The following is a 26959-nucleotide window of genomic DNA, read 5'->3' as shown; positions in this document are numbered from 1 at the left end:
AGCACCCCGGAGATTTTAGAAGATCCAAAAGGATCCTAATGTTTAGACACACCCAATACCATGTGTTTGAAATGTGTCAAATATACCATGGGCGGGGGTATAGCCCGAAAAAACGACAAACCCCAAATGCTATGTAAAAATCATTCAGGGGTTTTTCTCTAGGTCGTAGGGTACAAAAGCGCTAGAAACCAGGGGCAATGTTAGCAGCGTTTTAGTTCCGATGCAAACAGCACCTCCAGAAACTCCAAGAATCGTTATCGGACTGAAGCGTTAAAAAGATAATCGGGGAAAACAGTCTAATGGATCTATCGCAAGGTGAGTTCTTGAAATAAAATCTTTATATTAGATTTGGTTGTTGTGGGGAATTGTTTGAAAAGCGGGGTATGTTATAGAAATATTAAACAAGCATTAGGACCAGTATGCTTACCGTATAACAAGGCAATATTAGCTAAAGTGATTATAGCTTTAATATTGTCGAATGTTTTATAGATTCTGAAGCATTCACGCAGATACTCCGAGGTATAACTGAGCTCGAACCATCCAATGGGGCTCCGGAACAAAGTGCAGACAAACAAACGCCTACCCTGAATTGTAAACGTAAGTAAGCTCCAAGAATTCCATACATAAAAATATTTATACCTTAAAAACAAAAAGTGTGGGCATCTTATATTAAAAGTTATTTTATATGTTTACAGAGGACCTAAAGCCTAGAAGGTTAAACGAGGCCCTATGGAGCCTGAACGGTTTCTGCCAAGCATATGACTACGAGACAATTATCCCCTATGAACCGGATGTTTTTACACACAAGCCACGAACACAGGATTTAAACGGCAGGTCAACTCCCCTGGGACAGGACAACGTTGTCCCCCATATTTCTAAACACCAAAGGATAATTAGTGCTCAGATCCACAGTTCCGCTTCACCCGAACAATTCTACTTGGCCGATATTCACGAGACCTCGTTCCAAGGACAAGGTATGAATCAATTATATATTATTATTTATAGCGTTATTTTATTATTTTTTTATTTATATATATTTTTTTTTTTATGTCGAAATATGTTAAAACCAGGCCTTATATTGTTTTTTTTTTTTTTTCAGGCTCAACATCTACCGAACCTGCAGATGCTGTAATACTGGCTGAACAAAGACATCAGCCCCTGGTTTCAGAACTTCTTCAGAACAGCCCTCGTCAAAAAAGCCGAGGTATTTAATTAATGTATTGTTAATATATAGGCTTATATCTGAAATGTATTTGGCATTTTTAACATAGTTTTAGGGTTAATAACCTATTTTTGTATGTATTATTTTTTATTTCAGACTCCTCACCGGCTTATAAAGACAACACACAAACATCGGAGGATGCCCAGACAAGCATCCCCGAGGAGGCTCCAAAGACACCAGTCAAGAAAACAGCGAAACCTGATGATTTCAAAGATTTAAATGACATTTCTGAGGTAGACGATTTGATGTTCTGTGAAGCTGCCAACCTTCTTGAATCGGCCAATTCTGTGGGGGCAACAGCAGATTCTGAAATAGAACAAGACCGTTTTTTCAAAGCGTTTACCCTGGGTTTAAAATCACGAAAGGCTCTACTCCAGAGGCGCATGTGTATTCTACTCGAGCATCAATACAATCAGGATGTGTCATTCTGGCGTAGCGAGCTACCCCGTATGTTAAAAAACATTAGGGCTAAAACAAGCAAATACCGCCGTTAAAAAAACACACATGTAAACACACACACACACATCCTTAATTAGACAAATGGCGCCCCCTATAGACCTAAGTGAGACAATTGAAACCCTCTTAGCCATGATCCCTACAGAGCTCCAAGATATAGTGAACCATATGAATGATTCGGGGGTAATTGACATAATGACAATAGATGAAAATCTATTATCACAGATTCCCTCCGAACTCATAGACATTATTACACGTATGAATGAGTCAGGGCCTTCCGAGGAAAACATGTTATCACAGATTCCCGAAACCATCATATCTCTAATTACCCAGCTTAACGCGAGCCCTAGGTTTAATTCGGCCCCACATACACCTCTAAGACAGCCTTTAACAACATTGTCCGAAGAGTCTGAAAGTCAATATGATGTTTTTGAACAGTTGGACAAATGTCTAGCAAATCTGGAGGGGGGCGGTCTTGAGCTCAGTGTACAGAACGAGAACCCAAGGTTTAATTCGGCACCCCAGACACCTATAAATCAGCCTTTAACACCAATGTCCGAAGAGTCTGAAACCCAATACGATGTTTTTGAACAGTTGGACAATTGCCTAGCAAATCTGGAGGGGGGAGGTCTTGATCGAAGTGTACATGTTTTGCGCCGAAATAAATTCCACAATATTGAGGTTCGACAGTTTTTCAATTTCGCATGGGGGGGTCAGATTCGGGAATATGCTGTGTTTTACGTAATGCTTATGGACACTTTGAATGAACTGTTAGATAGGGTTAGAGATTATAGCGAACCTAGGGATCTCTTACAGTTGGAAATTTGTGGAGACAGTCTGCAGAGCCGTGTATCGCTTATTTTACAGAATGGTGAAGCAGATCTTGAACAATTTGTTAAACTGCTAGAACGCCTTGTTCAGTCAAATTTAAACGTGCTAGCAGATAGGACCCTCGAACTTGTAGTACAATTAGTACGTCAACCACAAGGGGGCGGGGGTCAGAGACGAAAGCTCGAGAGTTTAATGCAGTCCGAAATCATAAGCAATAAAAGGGCCTACCTCATAATCGTTCCCAATCCTGGTAATAAGCTATGCTTTGCCCTAGGTCTGGCCCACTTACTCAGCCCAGGATGTACTGATCTAGCCTCGTTACAAAAAGCTCGAGAGCTACAAACTGCTGTGGGTCTCGGTATACAGGATGCTGTGGCTTTCTCAGACATAGTCAAATTTGAAAACTTTCTGAACATCAAGATTGTGGTTTTGTACCACAGTAGGGCTAATGACGCTCTCCTCAAGTTCCAAAATATACCCGAACCACATCCTAAGACTATGTATTTTTATGTGCAAAATGAGCATTACTATGCCGTAACTAACATCACAGCCTTTTTAGGCGCCCCATATGTCTGTCAAGCCTGTCATACCGGCTACACACGCATGGGGGGGCACTCGTGCCGTTATAACTGTTCAGTATGTCTGGATAAACATTGCCCTATGCAAATGCTAAACTTGACACCCTGTGAGGATTGTCACCGCACATGTCGTTCGGCCTACTGTTACGAAAAACACAAAACTGAAACATGGCACCCCAAGGCCTGTAAATCTGTAAGCAGTTGTGACATTAACAAGAAATGTCCAAAATGTCATTGCAATTACAACCTTAAAATAGACAGCCCTAAACCCCATGTTTGTGGAATTATACATTGCCCAATCTGTAGAGGGCCTTTGAAAAGCAGAGACGCGGAAGTGCTTCAAGAAGTAACACATGAGTGTTACATTCAGCCCTTGGCTGAAGATGAACATACAGAGAAATATGTTTTTTATGATTTTGAGACAAATCAGCAATCAGGGGTTCATTTGCCTATTTTTGTATCCACCATGACTTTCAAGGGTGAAAAGTGGTCGGCCGAGGGGCCCAATTGTGCCCGGCTCTTTCTAAAACATTTTAGAAAAGCCCAGTACAGAAACTTCACGTTTATAGCTCACAATGCTAGGGCCTATGACGCCTATCTGCTTCTGAACCCTTTGATACAGCAAGGCGTGGCCCCCAGTGTCATAGCTCAAGGGAGTAAAATATTATGCTTTGTTGACCCCGCCTTCAAACAGAGATACATCGACAGCTTAAGCTTCTTACCCATGAGATTGGCTCAAATGCCAGAGGCCTTGGGTTTTGAAAACTCTGTCAAAGGCTATTTCCCTCATTTCTTCACATCTGAGGAGAATCTACATTATATAGGCTCTTATCCATCCCCCGAAATGTACGGGTGTGATCAAATGTCTCCCAAAGAGCGTGAGAGATTCATGACATGGTACGAGACCGTAAGACATGGCACTTTTGATTTCCATAAAGAGATGGAATCATACTGTGACAATGACGTTGTTATACTTCGTGAAGGATGCCTCAGATTCAGAGAAGAGGTAATCAAAGATGCGGGCATTGACCCCTGGAGCTGTACAACTATTGCATCAGCGTGCATGAAAACCTATCGTACACACTATCTAACTCCTGAATCTATAGCTATCCCATCGCCAGACAACTACCGACGCCAATTCAAGGCCTACTCTAGTGGTTCCATTCAATGGTTGGAGTACTTGGGCCAGGATAAAGATATTTTTATCCAACATGCTTTGAATCGGGGGGAGAAGGCTTTTGGGCCTTACCATGTAGATGGATACACACAGATTGACGGGGTTGAGACAGTGTATGAGTACAACGGTTGTTTCTTCCACGGTTGTAAATTATGCTTTGTCCCCCAGGCCTTGTGTGTCCTAACCCAAAAGACTTTTGGGGAAATGTACCAAGAGTTTCAAGACAAACTGAATTCTTTAAAGGCTACTTACGGGTTAAAAGTTGTGGTTTTGTGGGAGCACGAATGGACAGCCCTCAAAAAGGCAGATCCTAGTGTTAAGGCCTTCCTTACCCATTATGACCCTCCAGAGCCCCTGGAACCGCGACAGGCCTTGTTTGGAGGCCGGACCAATGCTTTGACATTGCGTTATGTAGCTCAACCCGACGAGACAATAGGCTATGTAGATTTTACATCCCTATATCCTCATGTAATGAGTTCCTCATTCTATCCTATAGGGCATCCTGAAATTATTCACAGCGACTTTGACGAACCCCAAAATTATTTTGGTTTAATCAAAGCGACTGTCTACCCTCCTAGGGGGCTGTTTATACCTGTGTTGCCTTACAAGGGTCCTAAAGGAAAACTTTTCTTTCCCCTTTGTCGCACATGCTGTGAAAACCACAACCAGGAAAACCCCTGTGATCACACAGATCAAGAAAGAGCCCTGACCGGTGTATGGGTCACTGTAGAATTCTCTAAGGCTTTAGAGAAGGGGTATCGTGTGGCCAAAATCTTTGAAGTGTGGAACTTTTCCAGGAAATCAGACACACTTTTTAAAGAGTACATCAAAACCTTCTTGAGATGCAAGCAGATGGCTTCAGGCTATCCTGCATCGGTCACAGATCAAGAAAGTAAAGACCAGTACATTCAAGACTACCATGACAGAGAAGGCATACTTCTTGACCCTGACAGAATAGAGGTCAACAAAACCAAAAGAAATGTGTCGAAATTGTACTTGAACTCCCTTTGGGGGAAATTAGCGCAGAGATGCAATATGCTAACAACTTCGATCATTAAAGACCCCGAAGAATTTTTGGAATTTGTTTTTTCTGACCAATACGAAATTTCACATTTTTCCTTCTTGAGTCAAGACATTGCCTTGGTGCAATGGAGGCGCCACCAAAAGTGGGTTCTACCCCCGGGTAATGTAAATGTGTTTCTTGCAGCATTTACCACAGCCTATGGCCGCCTTGAACTGTACACCCTCATGGAACAGCTTCAGAGGCGGGTTCTTTACCACGACACAGACTCTGTGGTCTATGTAAGCAAACCGGGGGATTGGAACCCCCCACTTAGCAACTATCTTGGGGGTTTAACGAGTGAACTCGAAGAGGGTGACCATATTACAGAATGGTCCTCATGTGGTCCAAAAAGCTATGCTTTTAGGACTAAAGCCAATCACGTGGTGTTGAAAGCCAAAGGCGTGACTCAAAACTATGAAAATGCACCGCGTGTAAACTTGGAATCAATCACGCGCTTGGTCGAGGGGTTCGTAAAGGACAAGAATAGTGACTTGGAGATTTTGAGCTCCTACAACAAAATAGTGAGGGATAAAAAGGGGTTCCATCTAAGAAACGCACCACTCACTAAAAGATTCAGGGTAGTCTATGACAAGAGACAGCTATTGCCTGACGGTACCACATTGCCCTTTGGCTACTGACTTATGCTACAAGCCCCAGTGTGTCTTAAAGCTTAAGATATTATGACTGCTGTCGAGGGTTTTGACCCCCGTCTACAATTGCCTTTTTCAGCATTAATTGCAGGCCCTTCAAACAGTGGTAAAACTTTTTTTGTAAAAAGTATTTTAGAGAATTCTGAACATGTGTTATCTCAAAAGCCTGACAATATTGTATGGTGTTATTCATGTTACCAACCTCTGTATGATGAATTATTGAAGACAATAAAAATCAAGTTTGTTGAAGGAATACCCGATTCTCTGTCTGATGATGAACTTCTCCCCCCACATGTAAATAATCTGCTGGTTTTGGACGATATGCTATTTGCTGGTAGCGAACACCCTGAAATTGCACGAGCTTTTACCCAATATACTCATCATAGAAACCTGTCCGTGCTTTACTTGGTCCAGAATGTGTTTCACCAAGGTAAAAATAGTCGGACCATTAGCTTGAATGCCAACTACATGGTATTGTTTAAAAATCCTAGAGACAAACTGCAAATTAGCACTCTAGCTCAGCAGATGTACCCTGGACGGAAATCATACTTTATGGAGAGCTATGAGGACGCTACCAAAGAGCCATTTTCTTATTTAATCGTGGATTTAAAAGCAAATACTCCAGAACACCTTAGGCTACGTACAGGGCTGTTTCCGGGGGAGAGGCCTGCTGCATACCTTCCTAAAAAGTAAACGCTATGTCTCTGCGTTTAAAAAGAAACCTCCCCCTCTTGAGAAGGCTAGTGGGGTCTACAGCTAAAGAACGGAAGGCCATCTTGGGTCGCTGTTCTTCAGATCTCATATTAGCCCTATGTGAGATTGCTTTGAATCTTCTCAAAGGACGCATTCCACTCACCCTGAACCAATTGAAAAAATTAAGGAGACAAAAGACAGCGATCAAACTCTTTGCCAATAAAAGGGCCAGTCTTCAAAAGAAAAGACATAGTATACAACAGTCTGGGGGTTTTCTTCTACCTTTACTCAGTATAGCCGTGCCCTTCATCACCAGCCTTATTGCGGCCAGACGTGGGGGTTGAACACGTGGTGTGATGGCCACTAAAATGTACTTGGTGCCTCAACAAGAGTTGGATAGACTTAAAAAACAAATGCAGGGTCCTGAAGATATCAGACAAACAGCGGAAAATGATTTGGATACGGCCATGAAGGATGTTTTGAACCGAAAAGGATTGAACCCCTATGATAAGATTCAAAAATACACAAACCTAATGCAAAGGTATTTGACTCGGGTAAAGCAAGGGGAGAGAGAGACTAACCATTTAACCCTTTCCCTACCGGACCCTTTAACAGATGTCGAACCTAACGATAGCCATGCCCCTGTAAGGCCTGTACCGGCGATCTTACCTAGTGGAGATAATATGTCGGGTGAAGCTCAAATGCCATTTGAAGATAAAGTTATGCATGACCTACTGACACATGTGCCTTTACGTAACAGGAAGAATGTTAAATACATTATGAACAAGATAAAAGACTCAAAGGGGATAGCTGCTTGGAACGACTCTGGAGAGTTTATCCTTCAGGGCTCTGTGGTTAGGGGGTCCCATATGCAGGACTTGCTTAAAAGTACCACGGCTGCCCACAAGGTTGCTGATGACCGAAGGCCTCCCGGCTGGCGTCAGTTTCTTAAGGCCCTGGCAATCCTCAACATCCCCCTCTCCGGTGTACCCAACCATAAGCTTCGTCAACAGATTCAAGCTTTAAAACAAAAGCCTTCAACGAGATACAGCACCCCTAAAGATGCCCCAACGACACCGTCCCCCTATGAAAGCGATGATGCTAACTCATTTACTCCCATGAACGTCTCAGGACCTTTTCCTAAACCCGATCTCTCGGCGTGGTTAGACTTTTGAAAATGACTTTTGAATGACTATGATTAAATTCAATAAATTTTTTATTTGAAAAATAAGCAAGTTAACATTTGTGGCATTCTTGAAACATATGACGTGAGCATACGCCTTGATTACGCGTTCTTAAAGGACACACATTTGAACACTTTTGATATTTTCTAACAAAACAAGATACAAGGTTATCATTACTTCTTAAATCATCCTTATAAAGAGACATAACATCTTCAAAAGAAACTCCCCGGGCTCTTTGGCACAGGTAAAATACACAGTGGTGACCGCATGTAGTGGAAAGGTTATCTTGCACTTGTTTGATGTTGTAGTAGATCTTTGTACCGTTTAGGGTCAAAAAATCTTTAATAGATTTAGGGAAATGTGAAAAACCGGGGGGAAAGCCATAGGAATCAAAAAAAGTTGAGATTTTTCGTCCACCTTCCTGTTCTAATGTCATAGCTAGCCAATGTTCACCAGGCATGTGTTTAGGATGGGTATTGACAATAAACATTGCAGGCCTCTCAGGCCATATCTCAATAGGTAATTCATCACAAGCCAACACTCCACAAAATTGTTTTCCAATCAAGCGGCTCATGAGCCCGTCCAACTCTTGGGTATTCATGTCTTTGTTCAAAGGTCCTTAATAATAATCCACTAAGACCTGTCTTCGGGCATTCACTTCCAAGATTGAATCAGAGCATGCGTAAACAATCATGCTAACTGTACAGGCTAAAGGTGTACGGAAACGCATTTCCAGCCTGAGGTTACCTTGGGACACCACAGACAGATTTCCTGAGGTGTCATCATCAGGTGATAAATTGAAAGCATACAATGTGTAACCCTCTGCAAAATCATTTCTGTCAATAGGTAAAGAGAGATCTTTTAGATGTCGCCCTGTAGCCAGGAATAGATTGTAAAATTCTCGCACAGATATGTTGTTATTAAATTGTGGTTGGAAAGCCTTCGCCGGAACCTGACGTCCGTCCTGACAGAGCGCTACATACTCTGCATTGAAGTGCTGAAAATTAAAGGGGTTTTTATCTAAACTGCCCGTATTAGAGGCGTGATCAACCAGACCTATAACCACATATCTAGGTAAAGGGCCTAGAAATAGGTTTTCTTGACTGCAGATTCTACTGCCCACAGGTATGCTAAAGGTTTTCATGGTAATTCTTTGGAGAGGGTAAAGGGCATTTCCTTTCATCAAAGCATGTGAGTGACCCAGGCGCACGGCCGGAGATACAGATACTTTTTTAATAAAAAGGGTTGCCCCCAACACTTTCAAACTAAAATCCCCGTCTTGGGGAGACATCAGGCAAAAATCATCCTTGGCCCTGGTTAATTTTAATCTTAAATCAACCGAATTTAAGAGTAACCGTTCTTGAAAGAAAATGTCAGAGTGTATAGGGCCTAGCAAATGAAACTCTCGAGATTCGGCGCAGTAGCGAGCTCGTGCCGCTAGTCCTTTGTTTGCACCGGTGGAAGGGTCTGTCGATTCCATAGAGGCTCCTGCAGTATCCTTGCTAAACAGCCCGGCGCTAAATTGGGTTTTGAGAGTGTCTTCGGAGTAGTTTAGTAAACACTCCATGATGGCTCTATAAGGGTATGTAGCGCTGCTTTGACTGATTAGGCGTTCACCCAAAGTCACATCAACTTGGGAGAAAATGGTGGCCAAGGGGTAATTAATGAGACTCACTTTGGCATCGCCTGCAATATTAGACCCATCTCTTTTGGTCACTTTTAGACGTAAATGCACCAAGGTGTTGTTGAGGTCCAGATAGTTGTCACCATGGCCTGGTATGAAAAATTCGATAGGCCCGTTATCGGTAATAGCAGAGAGAGGGGCTATCTCCACATAACTGGATCTATCTATTGAATGCTGCGTTAACGGTGCCGTGAAAAGATCGAGTTCTGTCTTTATAGCTTCAGAGGACATTCGATGTAAAAGAGCCATGTCACTTATTCTTTTAGAAAATACTTCCTAGTATTCTTTTAGCCTGTTTTGGTACAGACCTCCTCACTTTACCCCGTCTTTGACTTACTGAGGTTCTTTTAACAGTTAACCGCCGCTTTTTAGGTGCCGGCCTACGCCTTAAACCAGGGGGTCTCTTTTTTGGCCTTCGAGACAATATCATAAGCCCCGAGCCTTCTTGATGCTCCACCTCTGGTGACGCCCTTCGGGTCATAGCATTGGCTACAACCTCACTTACTATATTTTTAGCCGCTGATTTTAAATGTGGTTTGGCTATGCTGAAGCCTCTCTTCATAAACGGTAAAACCATCCTGAAGAGGTTACGGAATATACCTCCTATCCCCGAACCATACATTGTCGGCGCTCCATGATATCCTGGTAGTCCATTACCCACTTGATCCACATAGTATGAAACATAACGGTTAGGGTCGAGCTGATGGTGCTCCATAACACTTTTATTTGTATTATGTTTATAAATATAATACAGCTATTATATATGTAGAGAGGTTTTGGTGGGTCTAAAGTGGAGTTTTACAATCGTTTTACCATAAGTAAATTCAATGTTTTCGTTCTGATCCGTTTTAAGCTCAACCAGAATGTTTTCAATATAGTTCTTGCTGACATGTACGTAGTGCGGCTTGTCATAATTGACAGTGACGATGTCCCCATCCTTGCCGTCTATATGAACTGTTCGCAGGAGGGGCACACAGCTGTCTCCGACCCTTTGATAGGTTATGATGTCGGTATAGACAAATATGTTGTAAAAGCCTGCATGTATATCCGCAGGGAATGGGAATAATTTATCGTTCACATACGTCCATTTATTGGGACCCATCCCCAACATGTAGGATAAATTACCGCTGGTCTTTATACCTCCGTTAGCAGGCCCTGAGATTTGTATCCTTTTATGGATTGGATTGTAGAATAGGAATATTTCCATCTTGTTCAGGGTTAGGTGTTCATTCAACTCTGAGACGATCCTGTCGACGGTTCTATAGAAACCTTTTTTAAGCTTAATAAGTTTCGCAGGTTCCGAGAACCTTTTGCAATAAAAATCACGGTCCTTAGCTTTGATATTATACCAACTATGGGGGTATGTAATCTCGCTGAGACCTACTTCCCAAGCCTCTGATAACTCTATAGGCTTTGGAAAATTGGTTGTATACTTCGAACTCTGATTATTACGATATATCTGTGCCGACGCATTACTGGGGAGAGTCAGGTAGAAGCCGCTGTGTTCCATGATGCCCAACTGTGTACACGCGAATGATGCGCTAGTTATCATGACTAGGGGTTTAAATTAATCCCCGTTGCCTCCACCACATCCTGCTCCAATACCCAACTGTTGAACTTTTGAGGCCAGTTTTTCCAGCGGACCAGTAACCATTTTTTACCCTTTTCTCTCTTCTGATCTAGAATCTCCTCCACGTGAAAGACTTTGTCTTTACCCAACTGGACCTTCTGTAATTCCTTCTCATAAAAAGATCCCTCTATAAGATCCCCGTCATAATCTTTTAATTTGTAGACCGGCGGAATGCGTGGCAGACATTCGGTAACGGTAAACAACTCCGAGCTAAAGCCTTGTTCGTATTTTTTGTCGAAAACACCCCTCAACTTTGATATACGCACCAAGTCACCCACTAGGAATTTAAAAGTCATTTTTTTCTTACGGCGAAGTGGGAACAAACCATACATATTTTTAAAGACTTGAAAAGAGTTTTCCGAAGAGACCTCCGAGGGCTTCATACGTATAGTCTTATGGTAGCTGTGGTTGTACCCGTTTACTAAATCCTGAACTATGTCTGTATATCGGTTGGTGTTGTGAGCTGTAAAATATCGCCACATCCGCTCTTTCAAAGTCCTATTAAAGCGTTCCACAACCGAAGCTTTCAAATCAGAGCCTGTAGCAAAATGTACTATATTATACTTATTCATTAGCTTCTGAAATGTTTTATTAAAAAATTCTTTTCCGCCATCCGTCTGCACTTTCTTGGGTGCGCCTCCTGCCTTCAAGATCGATTCAAAGGCCCTGGTCACCTCTGCCCCGCTCTTATTTTTTAACACCCTTACATAGGCTAATTTAGAGAAAATATCTATAACCGTTAGCATGTAGCGATTTCCATCATTTTTATCGGCAAGGGACTGCATGTCACATAGATCCGCCTGAAATTGTGATAATGGATGCGTAGAAAAAACTCTATTTCTTGGAAAATGTTTTCTTACAGGTTTATGTAGAGTGTAGGCATCTTGCTCTGATAACCATTCATTCACTTTAGCATCGCTTAACAGACTACCTGTTTCTTCGACTATAGCTCTCTGTAAACGCTCTTTACCCCCATAAGACCCGGGGTTAGAGGGATTATAATATATGTTTTTCAACAGCTGCTCAGCCATCCTTCTTGCCTCTCTGAGGTACAATAACTGTAATGAGCCACTTTCATATAACGACAACATTTCAGTTTGTGAATTTTTATTTTAAGAATGCAACAATTATTACGTATACAGACAATTCAGGATTTGTTGCAAGATACAAGTCCCCGTTTTCTCAACAATCACAGCATGCAACACCCTGTATATATTGTTTAGATTTACAGGTTTGTTTCGCTGAATTTTTAAAACACACACGTCTGATATATAAGTATATAAACAACAAATATGATACACATTCACATTAAAGGGTGGTTCAAACAAATAATGTAAAATCTTAGCCAAAGTTATTTCTAGTTCTTCAGAATCCTCAACAAGCCTTGATACCATATGTGACCATTGTAAACTCTCGCCCGTATGTCGGACATGTTTCATGATTTGCTCCATTTTTAACAAACGCTCTACATTAGCCCAGGTATTGTGTGTCGTGTAGAACGATCCCTTGTTCACTTTATTTTCAATAATTTGATGCATAACATTTGTAAGGTCTCTCAAAAGAAAAAAGGTATTTATTCGCTCAAACATCGTAGACACATAGTTACCCATAGCTCTAAATAAACAAAATGTCACTCGGTCTCTTGGGATTTATTGAGCCAGAAAAGCATCACATCAGCCACCACAGCTTCCCTGTATTTGTTGTCGTCCACCAGGGTGTGTCGGATTTCTTTGAGTTTCTCATGGATGAAGATGGCCTCCTTCAGTTCATGTAGGAAGGCTTCGGTTACCCCGTAAACTCTAGGGATAGACGGCACAATACCCATAGACTCCAGGGCGATGACCAGCGCTGGTATAAAACGGCAGGACCACAGTCTTTTCACCAGCTCCTCAAAATGATTGAAAAAGTAGTATCTAGGAGGGTCGTAGAGGCAAGGATGACGACGCTGGCTGGGATGATTGATCTCACAGCCGATGCATTTTTCTCGTATATATTCGCCAATCACCACGTTTAAAAGTGTAGCTACAGAGGCCTTGATTGTATCCACAAAAATAGTACTGGCCACCCCATCAAACACATCCTCAGGCTGGGTAAATGTCGGGGGTGTCACGGGTCTTGCCAGGGGTGCGTAGAGTGTAGGGCTTCGTGGCATAGAGTCTTTAGTGTCGGGCCCCCATGACGTAGTGGCTTCCTCGTAGATGGTCTGGAGATCCATGGTGTATGCTGAAATGAAGAACTGGCTGCTTTTTTCTTTTTATTGTAGAACAAGGCCATTGGGTATCTGGGGGGGCGGGGTTAAAGCATCCGCTTACTTAGTTTTCTTCTGACGCTGTATCTTCTTGAGGCTCTTTTGCATCGTAATCTTTACGATTCGTATATATTATGCACTTCTTTAAATGAACAAGGCTCTGACGCTGTTGGCTCTGTACAAAGAGAGCATCCAACGGTTGCAACATTTTCAATTCCAGTACATCCCAACTCTTAAAAGGAATAAGCAGACGCAGTCGGGTATCCCCAGTCAGGCCACCACCCCTAAGGTTGTGGTTTCGGATTGCCTCGGTGCCGATATAGAACTCCACGCTGCCGCACGGTCGGCCATTCTGTCTTTGTATTTTCACCCTGTGAAATATTTGTCCTGAGGAGTCTGGGGTACCTTCCCAACGGGTCTCGTGGCCCGTGAACACACTATACCCCTTGGTGATAAGGCTCAGTTCAGGACACACAACCTTGCGAAAAACCGACCAGTCTTCAACACCATATTCCAAGCCTACAGTCTGGTCTGTATATTCTTCTCCTTCATCTACCGTATAGAGGGTCACTCTACAGGCCAGGTAATCAAACCGATACCCCCACTGCTGGCCATTAGACATCAACACTTGATCTGTCAGAGCATTTGCTGGCGGTATTTGGGTTCTATACACATTTAAAAAACGTTTTTTTGGCGCATCATATATTGCTGGTTGATACTTTGCCCTTGCTCTATGGGCAACCCGAGGGCCTGCTTCAGTTGTTACCGTCATCACTTCTTTGGTACCGATCCCAAATTCCATGGTTATTCTTAAGATCTTGTGCACTCTTAAACAGGAATTGTTCAGCGGCTTTATAAGGGGCCTTAACCAACCCAAACCGTGAGAAACAGTAACAGGTTGACCTGACACATGGTCACTTACTCAACCCCACCAACCCCCCTGGGCATGCACCCTTCTACATGACATAGGGTCATAAATCATTACATAGGGTCATAAATCAGGCTTGGGTCATCAATCATTAACGGCCTGTCAAATGGACCCTTACTCACCCCATAGCCCCCACCTAACCAGGCTTGCCTGACCAGAAGACATGCACACGTCATCACTACATAGGGTTCACATAGAGTTCACATAGAGTTCACATAGGGTCATCAATCAAATTTTGACACGTCACATCTACTTTAATCTCTCTCTTGTTGCATTTCCACTCTGTACCCAATGGCTTTAAACCCTACATGACATACCAGAGAGAAATCACATAGGAATAGAAAGCCATAGAACACAGGCGTGGCTAAAGGATCATAGAAAACATCAAACTACTAAATAGTCCCAATGTGCTTATTTTGTTTATTAGCTTCCCAAATGATATGCAGCAATATGTTCAATGCCGTGTGGCACTTATGATTTTGATATCAGAAGCTAAAAAAGAGGAATAATCAGGGCAGGTTGCAGGGAGGCAGTGCTCAGGATTTAAAACTCACATCCCCATGAATAATTAACCAAAGGAACTGAACTGGTAGTATTCAACTGGGGCCTCGGAGGAATTAAATGATAGTGTCTTATTATGCTTTTCTTTTTCAACTGATCCCTCAGTGAACAAATGAGAATTGTGTTTTTGACGGAGTGATCCCTGTTCAATGCTTTAGTCTAAAATATCCTCCTATCTCCAAAACATTTAATTCCCAAGGGTAATTACATCTTTGATGAAAAAAAAACACTGCTTTCAGTCAATGTCTGAAGGGAAAAGGTACAACGTTAATCAAAAGGGGGTTTGTGGTTTAAAGGGAAGCAGTGAATACAAGAAGGTTTACGTAAACAGTCCTTTCTGTTCAGTGGCAGGCCTCTTCCTGACTTTTGGAACCACTGACAAAGGATTAGAAAATGACCTCAGCATTGATTCATTCATGACTGAGACACAGAGAACTAAGCAGATTTGGGCAATTAACAAAATCTTTGTGCAAACAGATAGAGGCAGTATTTGGGATTGGGAACAGGACGATAAGCTTTAGTTGCATGAACATAATTCTGCCCATTTAAGTTACAGTGCCTTCAGAAAGTATTCACACCCCTTGACTTTTTCTGCATTTTGTTGTTACAGACTGAATTTAACATGGATTAAATTGAGATTTTGTGTCATTGGCCTACACACAATATCCCATGTTTTCAGACAATTTTACAAATTAATAAAAAAATGAAAAGCTGAAATGTCATGAGTCAATAAGTATTCAACCCCTTTGCTATGGCAAGCCTAAATAAGTTCATGAGTAAAAATGGTCTTAATAAGTCAAATAATAAGTTGAATGGACTCACTCTGTGTGCAATAATAGTGTTTAACATGATTTTTAATTACTACCTCATGTACTCCACACATACAATTATCTGTAAGGTCCCCCAGTCGAGCAGTGAATTTCAAACCCAGATTCAACCACAAAGACCAGGGGAGGTTTTCCAATGCCTCGCAATTAAGAACACCTATTGGTAGACGGGTAAATAAAGTAAAAAAGCAGACATTCAATATCCCTTTGAGCATGGTGGTTATTAAGTACACTTGGATAGTGTATCGATACACCCAGTCACTACAAAGATACAGGTGTCCTTCTTACCTCAGTTGCTATAGAGGAAGGAACCCGCTCAGGGATTCACCATGAGGCCAATGGTGACTTTAAAACAGTTGCGGAGTTTAATGGCTGTGATAGGAGAAAACTGAGGATGGATCAACAACATTGTAGTTACTCCACAAAACTAACCTAAATGACAGAGTGAAAAGTAGGAAGCCTGTACAGAATAAAAATATTCCAAAACATGCATCCTGTTTACAATAAGACACTAAAGTCAAACTGCAAAAAATGCGGCAAATAAATTAACTTTATGTTCTGAATACAAAGCATTATGTTTGGGGCAAATCCAATACAACATATCACTGAGTATCACTCTTCATATTTTTGAGCATGCATCATGCTGCATCATGTTATGGGTATGCTTGTCATCAGCAAAGTCTAGGGAGATTTTTGGGATAAAAATAAACGCAATAGAGCTAATTCACCTTTCAGCAGGACAATAACCTAAAATACAAGACCAAATATACACAGGAGTTGCTTACCAAGATGACATTGAATGTTCCTGAGTCGCCTACTTAGATGGCAAGAATTGGAAATGGCTGTTTAGCAATGATCAACAACCAACTTGACAGAGCTTGAAGAATTTAAAAAAGAATGTGCAAATATTGTACACTCCAGGTGTGCAAAGCTCTTTGATACTTACCCAGAAAGACGCACAGCTGTAATCGCTGCCATAGGTGATTTTAGTTTGTATTGACTCAGGGGGTTGAATACTTATATAATCAAGATATATTACAATTTTTTTATATATCTTTTGCAAATGTTATAATTTGTCTTCCACTGACATTACAGAGTATTTTGTGTATATTATTGATAAAAAAATTACAATGAAATCCTTTTTAATCCCACCTTGTAACAAAACAAAATGTGCACTGTATGTAAGGCACTGTATGCTATTTTCAGAGACTCTTGGCCTTGTTCAATCAAAGCTGGTAGCCTAACTGGGTCTTCCAGGATAGGTCCAATACAACAATATCGCCATTCAACGAGAAAATATTTGCACCCAAAATAATAAAAAAAACAATGCAATAGAAAGGATTTTTCTCCATTTACAAACCAATTCCCTATACCGCACACCCAAAATACATAGAGATAGACATCCGAACACATTATTTAACAATGGGGCCAACTATACTTACCATTAGTGCGATGTCTTCTGTGCAGCTCTTCTGACTGAAACGCATACGTAAATCACTGTTAACTCTCCCCTTCTCCCCATGTTTCTATTGGTCTGTACCAGTCAAACTTTCCCCCGTACACTTTTTGGGGGGTTAATCAAGCTGGCCATCTCTGCTGAGGAAAAAGTACAAAACATAAAAATCCTAGATGATCTAGTCTAGCTCAGAGAAGAAAATGGGCAACTGAGGAGGACAGAGGCATTATTTGTTGACATTGTATCGAGTGGCATTTGAGGCACAGGGAGGCCAGGTATTTGTCAGTCAGTGTTCAGGGTTTCTGGTGCTTGCTGTGTCTCCAACTCAAATAACAAAAGACCCATTGAGGCAAACAGTTTTTTTTCTTCTTCTCTGAACTCAAAGCTTCCTGTAGGGCTGTGACTGTCCACTGCAGAGCAGGGCTTATGTGTTAGCCAGTCTCAAGTTATTCAGACAAAACACAAAAAAGGTATGACGATTATAGACTGCCAAGCGGTTTTGTTCTTTAACCATATGGGGGTTGTATATGGCTGTATTATAGTTGCAAAACAGCCAGGCCCTCTTAAGACAGGAAGTGTACAGAGTACAGGCCAATATGCAACAGAGCTAAGGCTACAGTACATTCAGAGCTTGATTTTAATTATTTAATTATTTAGATATGAAGGCCCTACAGCACCTAACATTCTATAACAATGTTCTTCTGGCCAAGTAGCTTACCATCTTGCCTGCCATTGTCTCATTGTCCCATCTCATTATCATTCTGTTCTAATAGTCTCCCAGCCAGCCTGGGTGAACATTTAATTTGGCCCGCAGACATTAGATGGCTATTATTGGTGAGAATATTCCCTGCTCACTTTATTGGAAGTCAGTGAGCTCTCACACCCCTAATGTCTGCTTTCCCCAGACACCCAATTCAAACCCTGAGTTGACAGGCCCCTCTGGCCCCCTCCGTCCTCCAGATCCCTTAACTCCAGGGAGCCTACTGATGCATGTCCTGGCATAAATTAGCAAGGCCTCTGCTCTGTTTTGCTGTGTGTGTCAGACACTGGCCAGAAGATAAGGTGAATCTCAGGGAGGAGGATTAGCACTAATCCCAAACATCCTACAACGTTTAATCTCTACTGGGAGCCAATTGGAGTAATTGTCACACTGTCTCACACACCAGATGTGTATGTCTGTGTGCTTGTAATCACATACCAGGTGTGTATCTGTCTATAGAGTAATGGACTAAACAAAATAGAACATAGAATGTCACTTTTTCTAAGTGCAGAGGTTCTGGGTTGCATTTAATGGGGCCCTTCACTATTACAATTCAGGATATGATACATTCCACCATTTGCAGTTGCGTTTTAAACTCTGTGATTTAAACCGAAACCATCTCACAGAGGTATTTACTTGTTTCCCCCATTACACAGGAATAAAGGACAGCACCCAAATGTCCAGCCAGTCACATTACAACCCACTATTCATTCAATACACATGCACCTACTACTGTCAGCCTACACAGTCACTATCACAGGCAAACACTGCATTTTGTAAGCAGCAGAATAACTGTAAGATCCTCTTGTTTGAAACTGCATTTCATTCAGAAAACAATTACCAATGAATGTAGAATTAGTTTATACGTACAGTTAAAATACAAAATAATGGCATAGCCTACAGTTTACTGATGGACAGATTTATTCTATGTAATAAATCTCTCACTTACCTCCATTTCCTCCTCCTCTGGCTGTGTCCACGCTGGAGCGAGAATGGCATCCCTTCACTGATACTGTATAGAGAGACAATGGGTAGTGGGGGGAGGAGTTAATGTGTGAGCTGGAGGAGAAAGTGGTAGAGGAAGTAAAGCAGAATGAAAACTGAAAGAGGGAGAGCTTTGCAGGATCAATTGCTGACAATACTTACAAATTCATAAATCTGACAAAACGCTGCTGGAGTGGCAATTTTAGAAATCCCAGTTGCAGTGTCGGAGAATAATCAAGCAAAAATCGCTCGTCTCATGGGGATATGAAAGGGGACAAATACAAGGACTGGGAGAGAGAATGGGTCCTGGCTTTGAACAAATCCCCTTCTTAAGGGGGGTTCTTTGAATGAGAGTTCTTAAGATTCCGAGTTGGCAGTGTGCCCATGTGTGTTGGATGGTGAGGATAAAAGAGAGGGTTGTAGGGGGGCATCTATTGTGTGAGTCCCCTTCCTTTCAACCCTGGCACTCCAGTTGATCTTTGCAGGTGGCGGATGGCTGCTGAATCTTCCCAAAGATTCATTGTTTATCAACCTCTGGGTTGGAAGTTTTATTTTGAACATTTTGTTTCATCTGTTACATTGTAACTGCCGACATTGACATTAACTTTGATATCTTCTCCCAGCACAGAAAAGTAGTGGATTGACATGGAAGAAAAGAGCAGGCAAATGAAACATGTCTGAGAGAAGCAGTGGGACTCAAATCAATGCAGAAAAATCCTGGTATCCTCATTCCTCAGATAGCTTTTTCACTATTCTTTGTTCAGGCCTTCTTTCTTCCTTCTTTGTCCTCTTTAAGAGTCCTCATCACTGGCAGAGGGAGAATGCCGCTTGCGGTGCAGGGATGAAGACAACAGGCGCTGTGCCCCGCTCTTAGCCACATTCTCTCTCTATCTCTCCTTTCTCCTCCTCCCTCCATCCACTTCCCCTGTTAACACATTCCCCTCTGCTTTTAAAAAACTGGGTAAAGGGAAGGGGGATAGAAAATTAGCTAATCTATAAGTAAGAACAAGAGGAGAGAAATAAAGTGGAAGAAACCAGAGGGAGAATAAAAGTGAATTGTTAAAGATTTAATGAGTAAAAAGGTTTAGGACATGATGTCATGACAACTTGTTCATCGCTGTGGATATTATGATGAGAAAAAAACAAGTAAAATAGAGTAGGTTGGAGAATGGTTAGAGGGGAGTAATGAAACTACTTCCCCTCGCTCTGCATCCCCCCTCTACTCCCTGTCTGCCTGCATCCTGCACAGCTTGTACTGCATCAGTGCTTCTAGAAAAGCCCTCACTCATTCTCCCCGCCGCCACCATCCAGGCCCCCACTCTACTCTCTCTCTCCTTCTCGCTTTCCCTCAAATAGATGCACAGGCTCAGTTCATTACTGTTCACCAGGTCTCACTGAGACGCGCTTCACTGCTCTACTCACTATGGCTGAGTGCAGGGGAGGAGAGGGAAGGGTGGAGGTAGAGAGGGAGAGAAATGTTGTAATAGAGGAGAATAAATCACAATATACTTATCTCTGTCCAGATGTCTGTAAAAAACACTTCCTAGACTGTAGTGTGTGATGCCTCATATGTTGGTTTGTTTTTCTGTTGTGTGACCACATATACAGTTTCCAGGTAAACAACAATGCTAGTTTTATCCTAATCAGCACCACCCCTATTATCCCTGTGTCTGGCAACAAATGCAGCCAGCTAATGGAGTTTTCTGCTGTTTGGATTGAATCTCCACTGCTACTGCACATTACAGATGTATATGTTCATGCATGGACATTGTTAAAACGCTTGGGCCTTTTGTGCATGATATGCGTAAATACTTGACACATCAATCTAGTCTAGTTTTACATCCATTTTGGAAAATCTCCCCTTCCACATAAACTAATCCTCTTTTATGTGTCACCCTTACTTTTTTCTCTTCCACCATTTTGTTTTATCAGTGTAAGGAGGAGAGCTTTAGATTTTGTAGCCCTTTCAAAATGGAATCCCACTAAAACTAGAGTTTTAGATATGAACTATTGAAAAATACCTTTGATATAAAAGTGAGCTTTGTCAAGAACAATTGTAATATTATGGCTCTTCAAAAAAATCAACAAACAGTATGTCTTAAAGAGGATCTTGGTATGATGATGCAGTGAGCTCCAAAAGTTTTGGGACAGTGACACATTTTTGTTGTTGTTTTGGCTCTGTACTCCAGCACTTTGGATTTGAAATTATACAATGACTATGAGGTTAATGTGCAGACTGTCATCTTTAATTTGAGGGTATTTCCATCCATATCAGGTTAACCTTTTAGAAATTACAGCACTTTTTGTAAATAGTCCCCCCATTGTAGGGGACCAAAAGTATTGGGACAAATGTACTTATGTATTTTAAAGTAGTCAAAAGTGTAGTATTTGGTCCCATATTCCTAGCATGCAATGATTACATTAAGCTTGTGACTCTACACACTTGTTGGATACATTTGCTGTTTGTTTTGATTGCGTTTCAGATTATTTTATGCCCAATAGAAATTAATGGTAAATCATGTGTTTTGTCATTTTGGAGTCACTTTTATTGTAAATAAGAATAATATATTTCTTAACACTTCTACATTAATGTGGATGCTACCATGATTACCGATTAGTCCTGAATGAATCGTGAATAATGATGAGTGAAAAAGTTACAGATGCACAAATATCATACTCCCCCAAAAATGCTAACCTCCTCAGTTATTGTAATGGAGAGAAGTTAGCATGTCTTGGGGGTATGATATTTGTGCGTCTGTAACATTCTCACTCATCATTATATATCATTATTCAGGAGAGGGGAGGGAGAGGAGGCCTGAGACACTTATCTGTAGTTTATGCCGGCTACAGTAACTTTGACGTTGATGTGGCCAGCATACCAAATGTCAGCAGGCTTCAAGGAGGGGGGTGTGTGCCAATGCGACAGACCGAGACAAAAGAGAGGTGACGGAGAGAAAATAAATTAGAGGTTGACTCATGGGCATTAATCCTGAGAGAAAATGAAAAACTGTCTGCCAGTACAGTTTTTCATTTAATCTGATCAATAATGTATGGATCAAGATACGTGACAGAGACTTTGTCTGCTATTTAGAGTGTAAAAGTGTTAATCTGATAAACGTTCAGTATTAGAGACATCTGATTTGCAGGATTAATCAGCATATTTTCTTTTAGCCAAATCTATTTACAGAAAATCTACTATGTCTAAATAAATCGTGCTGTGTCATAATATTATTTCATTTCTACATTCGGTCCCCAATTGAATTAAGAAGGGCCATCTTGATGTTGATATTGACATAATTGGCATTTCATTTGATTGGATACAATCACTGAGCAGTAAATGTAATTTCATGTTGAGGGAACACAACATATGTGTACCATCAAGTGTTGAAAGTCAGCAATCTCAACCCCACAACTCTACTATAATCAGAGCCTTAGTGGGCAAGTGACACTTTATTAGACGTGCTATTTTGATGATGTAGTGAATGGTAACTCTGGGATATAATAAATACAAATATTAACACTTAAAGTGATACTTGAGGATTTTGGCAATGATGCCCTTTATTCCCCAGAGTCCGATTAACTTGTAAATACAATTTTATGTCTCTGCGTGCAGTTTGAAGGAGGTAGCTAACTAGCCTTATGACTGGAAGTCTATGGTAACTGCTAGCATGCTACTAGATACCATAGACTTCCAGTAATTGTGCCAATGCTAGTTAGCATTGGTTTGCGAAACTACCTCTAGCTTCCTTCATACTGGATGCAGAGACATAAAAAGGGTATCCAATTTGTATGTCACAGGGAAGTAGAGACAAATCCCGAGGTTTCCCTTTAATTAAAAAATATATACTTTTCTTAATAATAGAGTATGTAAAGTATAAAGTATGTAGCAAAAATTGTCAAATCAAATGTATTGGTCACATATTTAGCAGATGTTATTGCGGGTGTAGCAAAATGCTTGTGTTTATAGCTCCAACAGTGCAGTAGTATCAAAAAACAATTCACAACAATACACACATCTAAAAGTAAAACTATGGAATTAAGAAATATATAAATATTAGGTTGAGCAATGTCAAAGTGGCATTGACTAAAATACAGTAGAATAGAATACAGTATATACTGTACATATGAGATTAGTAAAGCAGTATGTAAACATTATTTAAACATTATTAAAGTGACTCGTGTTCCATTATTAAAATGTATTGTAATGAAAATATAATGAAGTTCTAATTACATCCCTCAATTAATGTTAATACATTTCCCTTGGTGATCAATAAAGTGTTCTATATATCATTTGCATTACCAGATTGATCATGAGCAGTCAAATGGGCTGGAAGCGCACAGTGAGAGGGATGGACACCAGACATCCTGCAGTGATGGCTGCCCATGAGATACTAAATCAAATCTAATGTTATTGGTCACATACACATGTTTAGCAGATGTTATTGCAGGTGTAGCAAAATGCTTGTACTAGCCAGGTATCCCGCGGTCTTCTTTGGTAGAGACATGGGGGACCGGAGACACTGCGTATGTGTACACAAAGCCTGCATATGCACCCTGGGAATAGAACGTGGAAGTCCACAGATTAATCCATTGCTTTATACATACACTAATATGGAGCAGGCTGCATAGTTTTAACAGAACAAGGCAATCGGTCATGAACAGGACCATTCAGTATGTGCCTAAAGTGGTCCGTGATCTCTATCACATTCTCTGTCATGTTCCCCATCCTGCAGCCTGTCCTGGACAGGAAGGGATCCACAATCAGAGGGCTCACCAGCGCCCCAAACCCAATGAAGAAGTGTAGGGCCTGCAAAAACAAGAAATTGTGATGTACGGGGAAAACATTTACTCAAAATACTCAACTGAACTGGGCATAGTTACCTCTCTTACCTGGCGAAAGACAGCTGAGTCCGTCTGATAGATGGCGACAACCTGGATATTGGCATTGGTGTCAATGATGCACATAGCCAGACCGGACACAGCCATGGCAATATCCAACAGCAGCATATTATGGCAGAAGGGGGATGATGGCAAATATTACAGAGATAAGTAGCAAGGACAAAAACAGGGCAGCTAGAGCACTGAACAAACAACCTTTGTGCGAGGGGGGTCGGTATTATCTTACTAGAGATAACATACACACACACACATACTAAAGGTTTGAATGGATCAAACATTGAACACGATTAGCCAACACTATGATTGAATTATGCAAAGTATGCTGACTAGGGAATACAATAGGCTACAGAGGTAATTCCCAAATTTTCTGATGCATTCCCTGAGCTTCAATCTCAAATAACAGCCATATTTTTTTGTGAGAATTCAACTAGCACAGTTGTGCTCAAATCCTTGTCAAGATGACTACTGTGTGAGCAGAAATAGGCTCTTCTAGTATAATCTAAGATGTATTCACTGGGCTGGATCTCCATAAAATGCTTCACACAGGGATCAGAGAACTGTTTGAATAGTCACTCACGTTTTCTTGAAGACCCCTCCGATAGAGCTGCCAATGATCAGGCAGAACTGCTGGGAGTGTAGACTCAGTGTAGACTGGGTTTGACATTGCAAGTACAATATGGTGGGTCCCAGGAAGGCTATACAGAGTCCAAAACTGAAGAACACACTCCAGTATGTACAGGTGTGGTGTAAGTTCCTTTAAAAAATTTAATTTGAATCCGCTCTTTTAAAAACATGATTGTATTTGTATGTATTATGGATCCTCAGTAGGTGCTGCCAGGCAGCAGGCAACTGTTCCTGGGGTCCAGCAAAATTATTACAATACATTCACAACAGATTTCACAACACAGTAAGTGTGTGCCCTCAGGCCCCTACTCCACTACCACATATCTACAACACAAAATCCATGTGTACGTGTATGTGTGTATGCATGTGTCTGTGCCTATGTTTGTGTTGCTTCACAGTCCCCGCTGGTCCATAAGGTCTATTTTTATCTGTTTTTTAAATCAAATGTTACTGCTTGCATCAGTTACTTGATGTGGAATATATTTCCATGTAGTCATGGCTCTTTGTAGTATTGTGTGCCTCCCATAGTCTGTTCTGGACTTGGGGGCTGTGAAGAGACCCCTGGTGGCATGTCTTGTGGGGTATGCATGGGTGTCCGAGCTGTGTGCCAGTAGTTCAAACAGACAGCTCGGTGCATTCAATATATCAACACCTCTCACAAATACAAGTAGTGATGAAGTCAATTTCTCCTCCATTTTGAGCCAGGAGAGATTGACATGCATGCTTCCAAAAAATATAAATATTATTAATGTTAGCTCTCTGTGTACATCCAATGGCCAGCCGTGCTTCCCTTTACTGAGCCAATTGCTATTTTTTTGGCACCAGACCACACGACTGAACAATAGTCCAGGTGCGACAAAACTAGGGCCTGTAGGATCTGCCTTGTTGATAGTGCTGTTAAGAAGGTAGAGAAGTGCTTTATTATGGACAGACTTCTCCCCATCTTAGCTGCTGTTGTATCAATATGTTTTCACGATGATAGTTTACAATTCAGGGTTACTCCAAGCAGTTTAGTCACCTCAACTTGCTCAATTTCCACATTATTTAATACAATATTTAGTTGAGATTTAGTGAATGATTTGTCCCATATACAATGCTTATACATATACAATATTTAGGACTCACTTATTCCTTGCCACCCATTCTGAAACGAGCTGCAGCTCTTTGTTAAATGTTAGCTGATATGTATAGTGTTGAGTCATCTGCATACATAGACACACTGGATTTAGTCAAAGCCAGTGGCATGTCGTTTGTAAAGATTGAAAAAAGTAAGGGGCCTAGACAGCTGCCCTGGGGAATTCCTGATTCTACCTAGATTATGTTGGAGAGGTTTTCATTAAAGAACACCCTCTGTGTTATGTTAGACAGGTAACTCACTATCCACAATATAACAGGGGGTGTAAAGCCATAACACGTTTTTTCTAGCAGTAGACTATGATCGATAATGTCAAAAGCCGCAATGAAGTCTAACAAAACAACATTGTTTAACAAGCTTCAGAAATTAAAGTTGAAAATTTGCAGTAATAGACCTAACTAGCCTTTTGTTATTTGATGCCCAGTCTACAGTATGGTAACTACTCTGTCTCTATCTGCTGTAGGTCTTGTAGTATAATATTTGCTATCTTAAGGGATTCACTCTCTTTTAAAGATTTTAAGATAGAGTTTCCCCCTGAATGACATAACTGAAAGGATGTCCTTTGTAGTTCATGGGAGATTCATGAACATTGGATCTATTTCAAGTGTCAATGATTTGCTTGTAGGTGCCAAACTGTGTCTAAATGATATTTGAAAGCTAAATGTCCTATCTGTCATAGGTTGCAGTCACTTGTGTCTCTCCATTCATAGTTTAGGTCAGGCAATGACACAAGATGACAGGGTGCTTAGCTTCTTTTGGTGCGACCATGAAGTTGCATCATGTTGTAACGAGAGCCCAGGAAGTAACCATGCACCCTTGGTTGTGGGTGAGTCCACATTCCAGGCCAAGACTTACAGTTCTGTTAGTGATGGCGTCACCCTTTACAAGCCATCACGAGAACAAACAAACTGCTCTTCCTTTCGCCTTTTACGACTCTGAGATGACCCTGAGGGGGATCAGCAAACAGAAAACAGACACCTTCGGCAAGTCAGCAGACCATCTTGTGATCTGCATGTGGTATTGAGTAAACGACCAGCCAGGTTTTTGAGTACTGGGGATGTGTATCCCAAGAGGAGAGAAGTCAGGAACTTTTTCCCCCTGCTCTTTATAACAAAGAGAAAATGTCACCAATAGCGCAAAGGACATTACACATGTTTTCCAGACAATGTATCAAACTGTAGGACTCATGACATGTTGATATAAACTTGAATCATACAGTGATATTTTCCTTCTACTTTTCTATGTCATTAAAATGGGTATAATGGTATTTTGCTGTAACATCAAATGTATGGATTTTACCAAAATTATGTTTGGCACCTACAGGCTCATATTACATCGTCGGGACTGTTATACAGGTTTTGTACAGAAG

The 26959-nt window shown here is 41.2% G+C and overlaps 2 protein-coding genes and 1 long non-coding RNA gene across 20 annotated transcripts in view; 1 reads left to right on the top strand and 2 right to left on the bottom strand.

Annotated features, from left to right (window-relative positions):
- Window positions 1-19799, bottom strand: part of LOC139542512 (lamina-associated polypeptide 2, isoforms beta/delta/epsilon/gamma-like) — a 40641-nt gene extending 20842 nt beyond the window's left edge. For 7 of the 18 annotated variants that reach the window (XM_071348011.1, XM_071348032.1, XM_071348025.1 and 4 more), the window contains exons 1-2: window positions 18898-18966; window positions 17175-17208 (exon numbers count right to left, since the gene is read on the bottom strand). Coding sequence is in view for 4 of the 18 variants with exons in the window: in XM_071348029.1 (XP_071204130.1) it covers window positions 17175-17208; window positions 18898-18960; window positions 19095-19102 (105 nt within the window). In the remaining 14 variants the exon portion in view is untranslated. Of the gene's footprint in view, window positions 1-427; window positions 560-16020; window positions 16121-17174; window positions 17329-18897; window positions 18967-19094 lie in introns of those variants that run through there. The other 11 variants (XM_071348029.1, XM_071348034.1, XM_071348017.1 and 8 more) reach the window with 11 other exon arrangements.
- Window positions 179-6230, top strand: LOC139542511 (uncharacterized). Its single transcript, XM_071348010.1, has 5 exons — window positions 179-315; window positions 490-597; window positions 696-974; window positions 1100-1204; window positions 1319-6230. Exons 1-5 carry the CDS (start codon window positions 300-302, stop codon window positions 1714-1716), a joined length of 906 nt encoding a protein of 301 aa, XP_071204111.1. The 5' UTR covers window positions 179-299; the 3' UTR covers window positions 1717-6230.
- A 2801-nt stretch (window positions 19800-22600) lies between the features above and the next one.
- Window positions 22601-24751, bottom strand: LOC139543254 (uncharacterized). Its single transcript, XR_011668639.1, has 3 exons — window positions 24409-24751; window positions 23823-23864; window positions 22601-23739 (listed from the first exon to the last, which is right to left on the bottom strand). It is a non-coding gene; the product is annotated as an uncharacterized lncRNA (long non-coding RNA).
- Between the last annotated feature and the right edge of the window lie 2208 nt (window positions 24752-26959).

This window comes from Salvelinus alpinus, chromosome 17 (genome assembly GCF_045679555.1).
Source record: "Salvelinus alpinus chromosome 17, SLU_Salpinus.1, whole genome shotgun sequence".
Classification (NCBI taxonomy): Eukaryota; Metazoa; Chordata; class Actinopteri; order Salmoniformes; family Salmonidae; genus Salvelinus; species Salvelinus alpinus.
The sequence above is the reverse complement of the archived record's forward strand: the minus strand, read 5'-3'. Positions and strand labels throughout refer to the sequence as shown.

Excerpts from the sequence above, each read along its gene's own strand:
- LOC139542511 (XM_071348010.1), top strand. Across the intron at positions 598-695 it reads GCCTACCCTGAATTGTAAAC|AGGACCTAAAGCCTAGAAGG; the intron begins GTAAGTAAGCTC and ends ATATGTTTACAG. Across the intron at positions 975-1,099 it reads GACCTCGTTCCAAGGACAAG|GCTCAACATCTACCGAACCT; the intron begins GTATGAATCAAT and ends TTTTTTTTTCAG.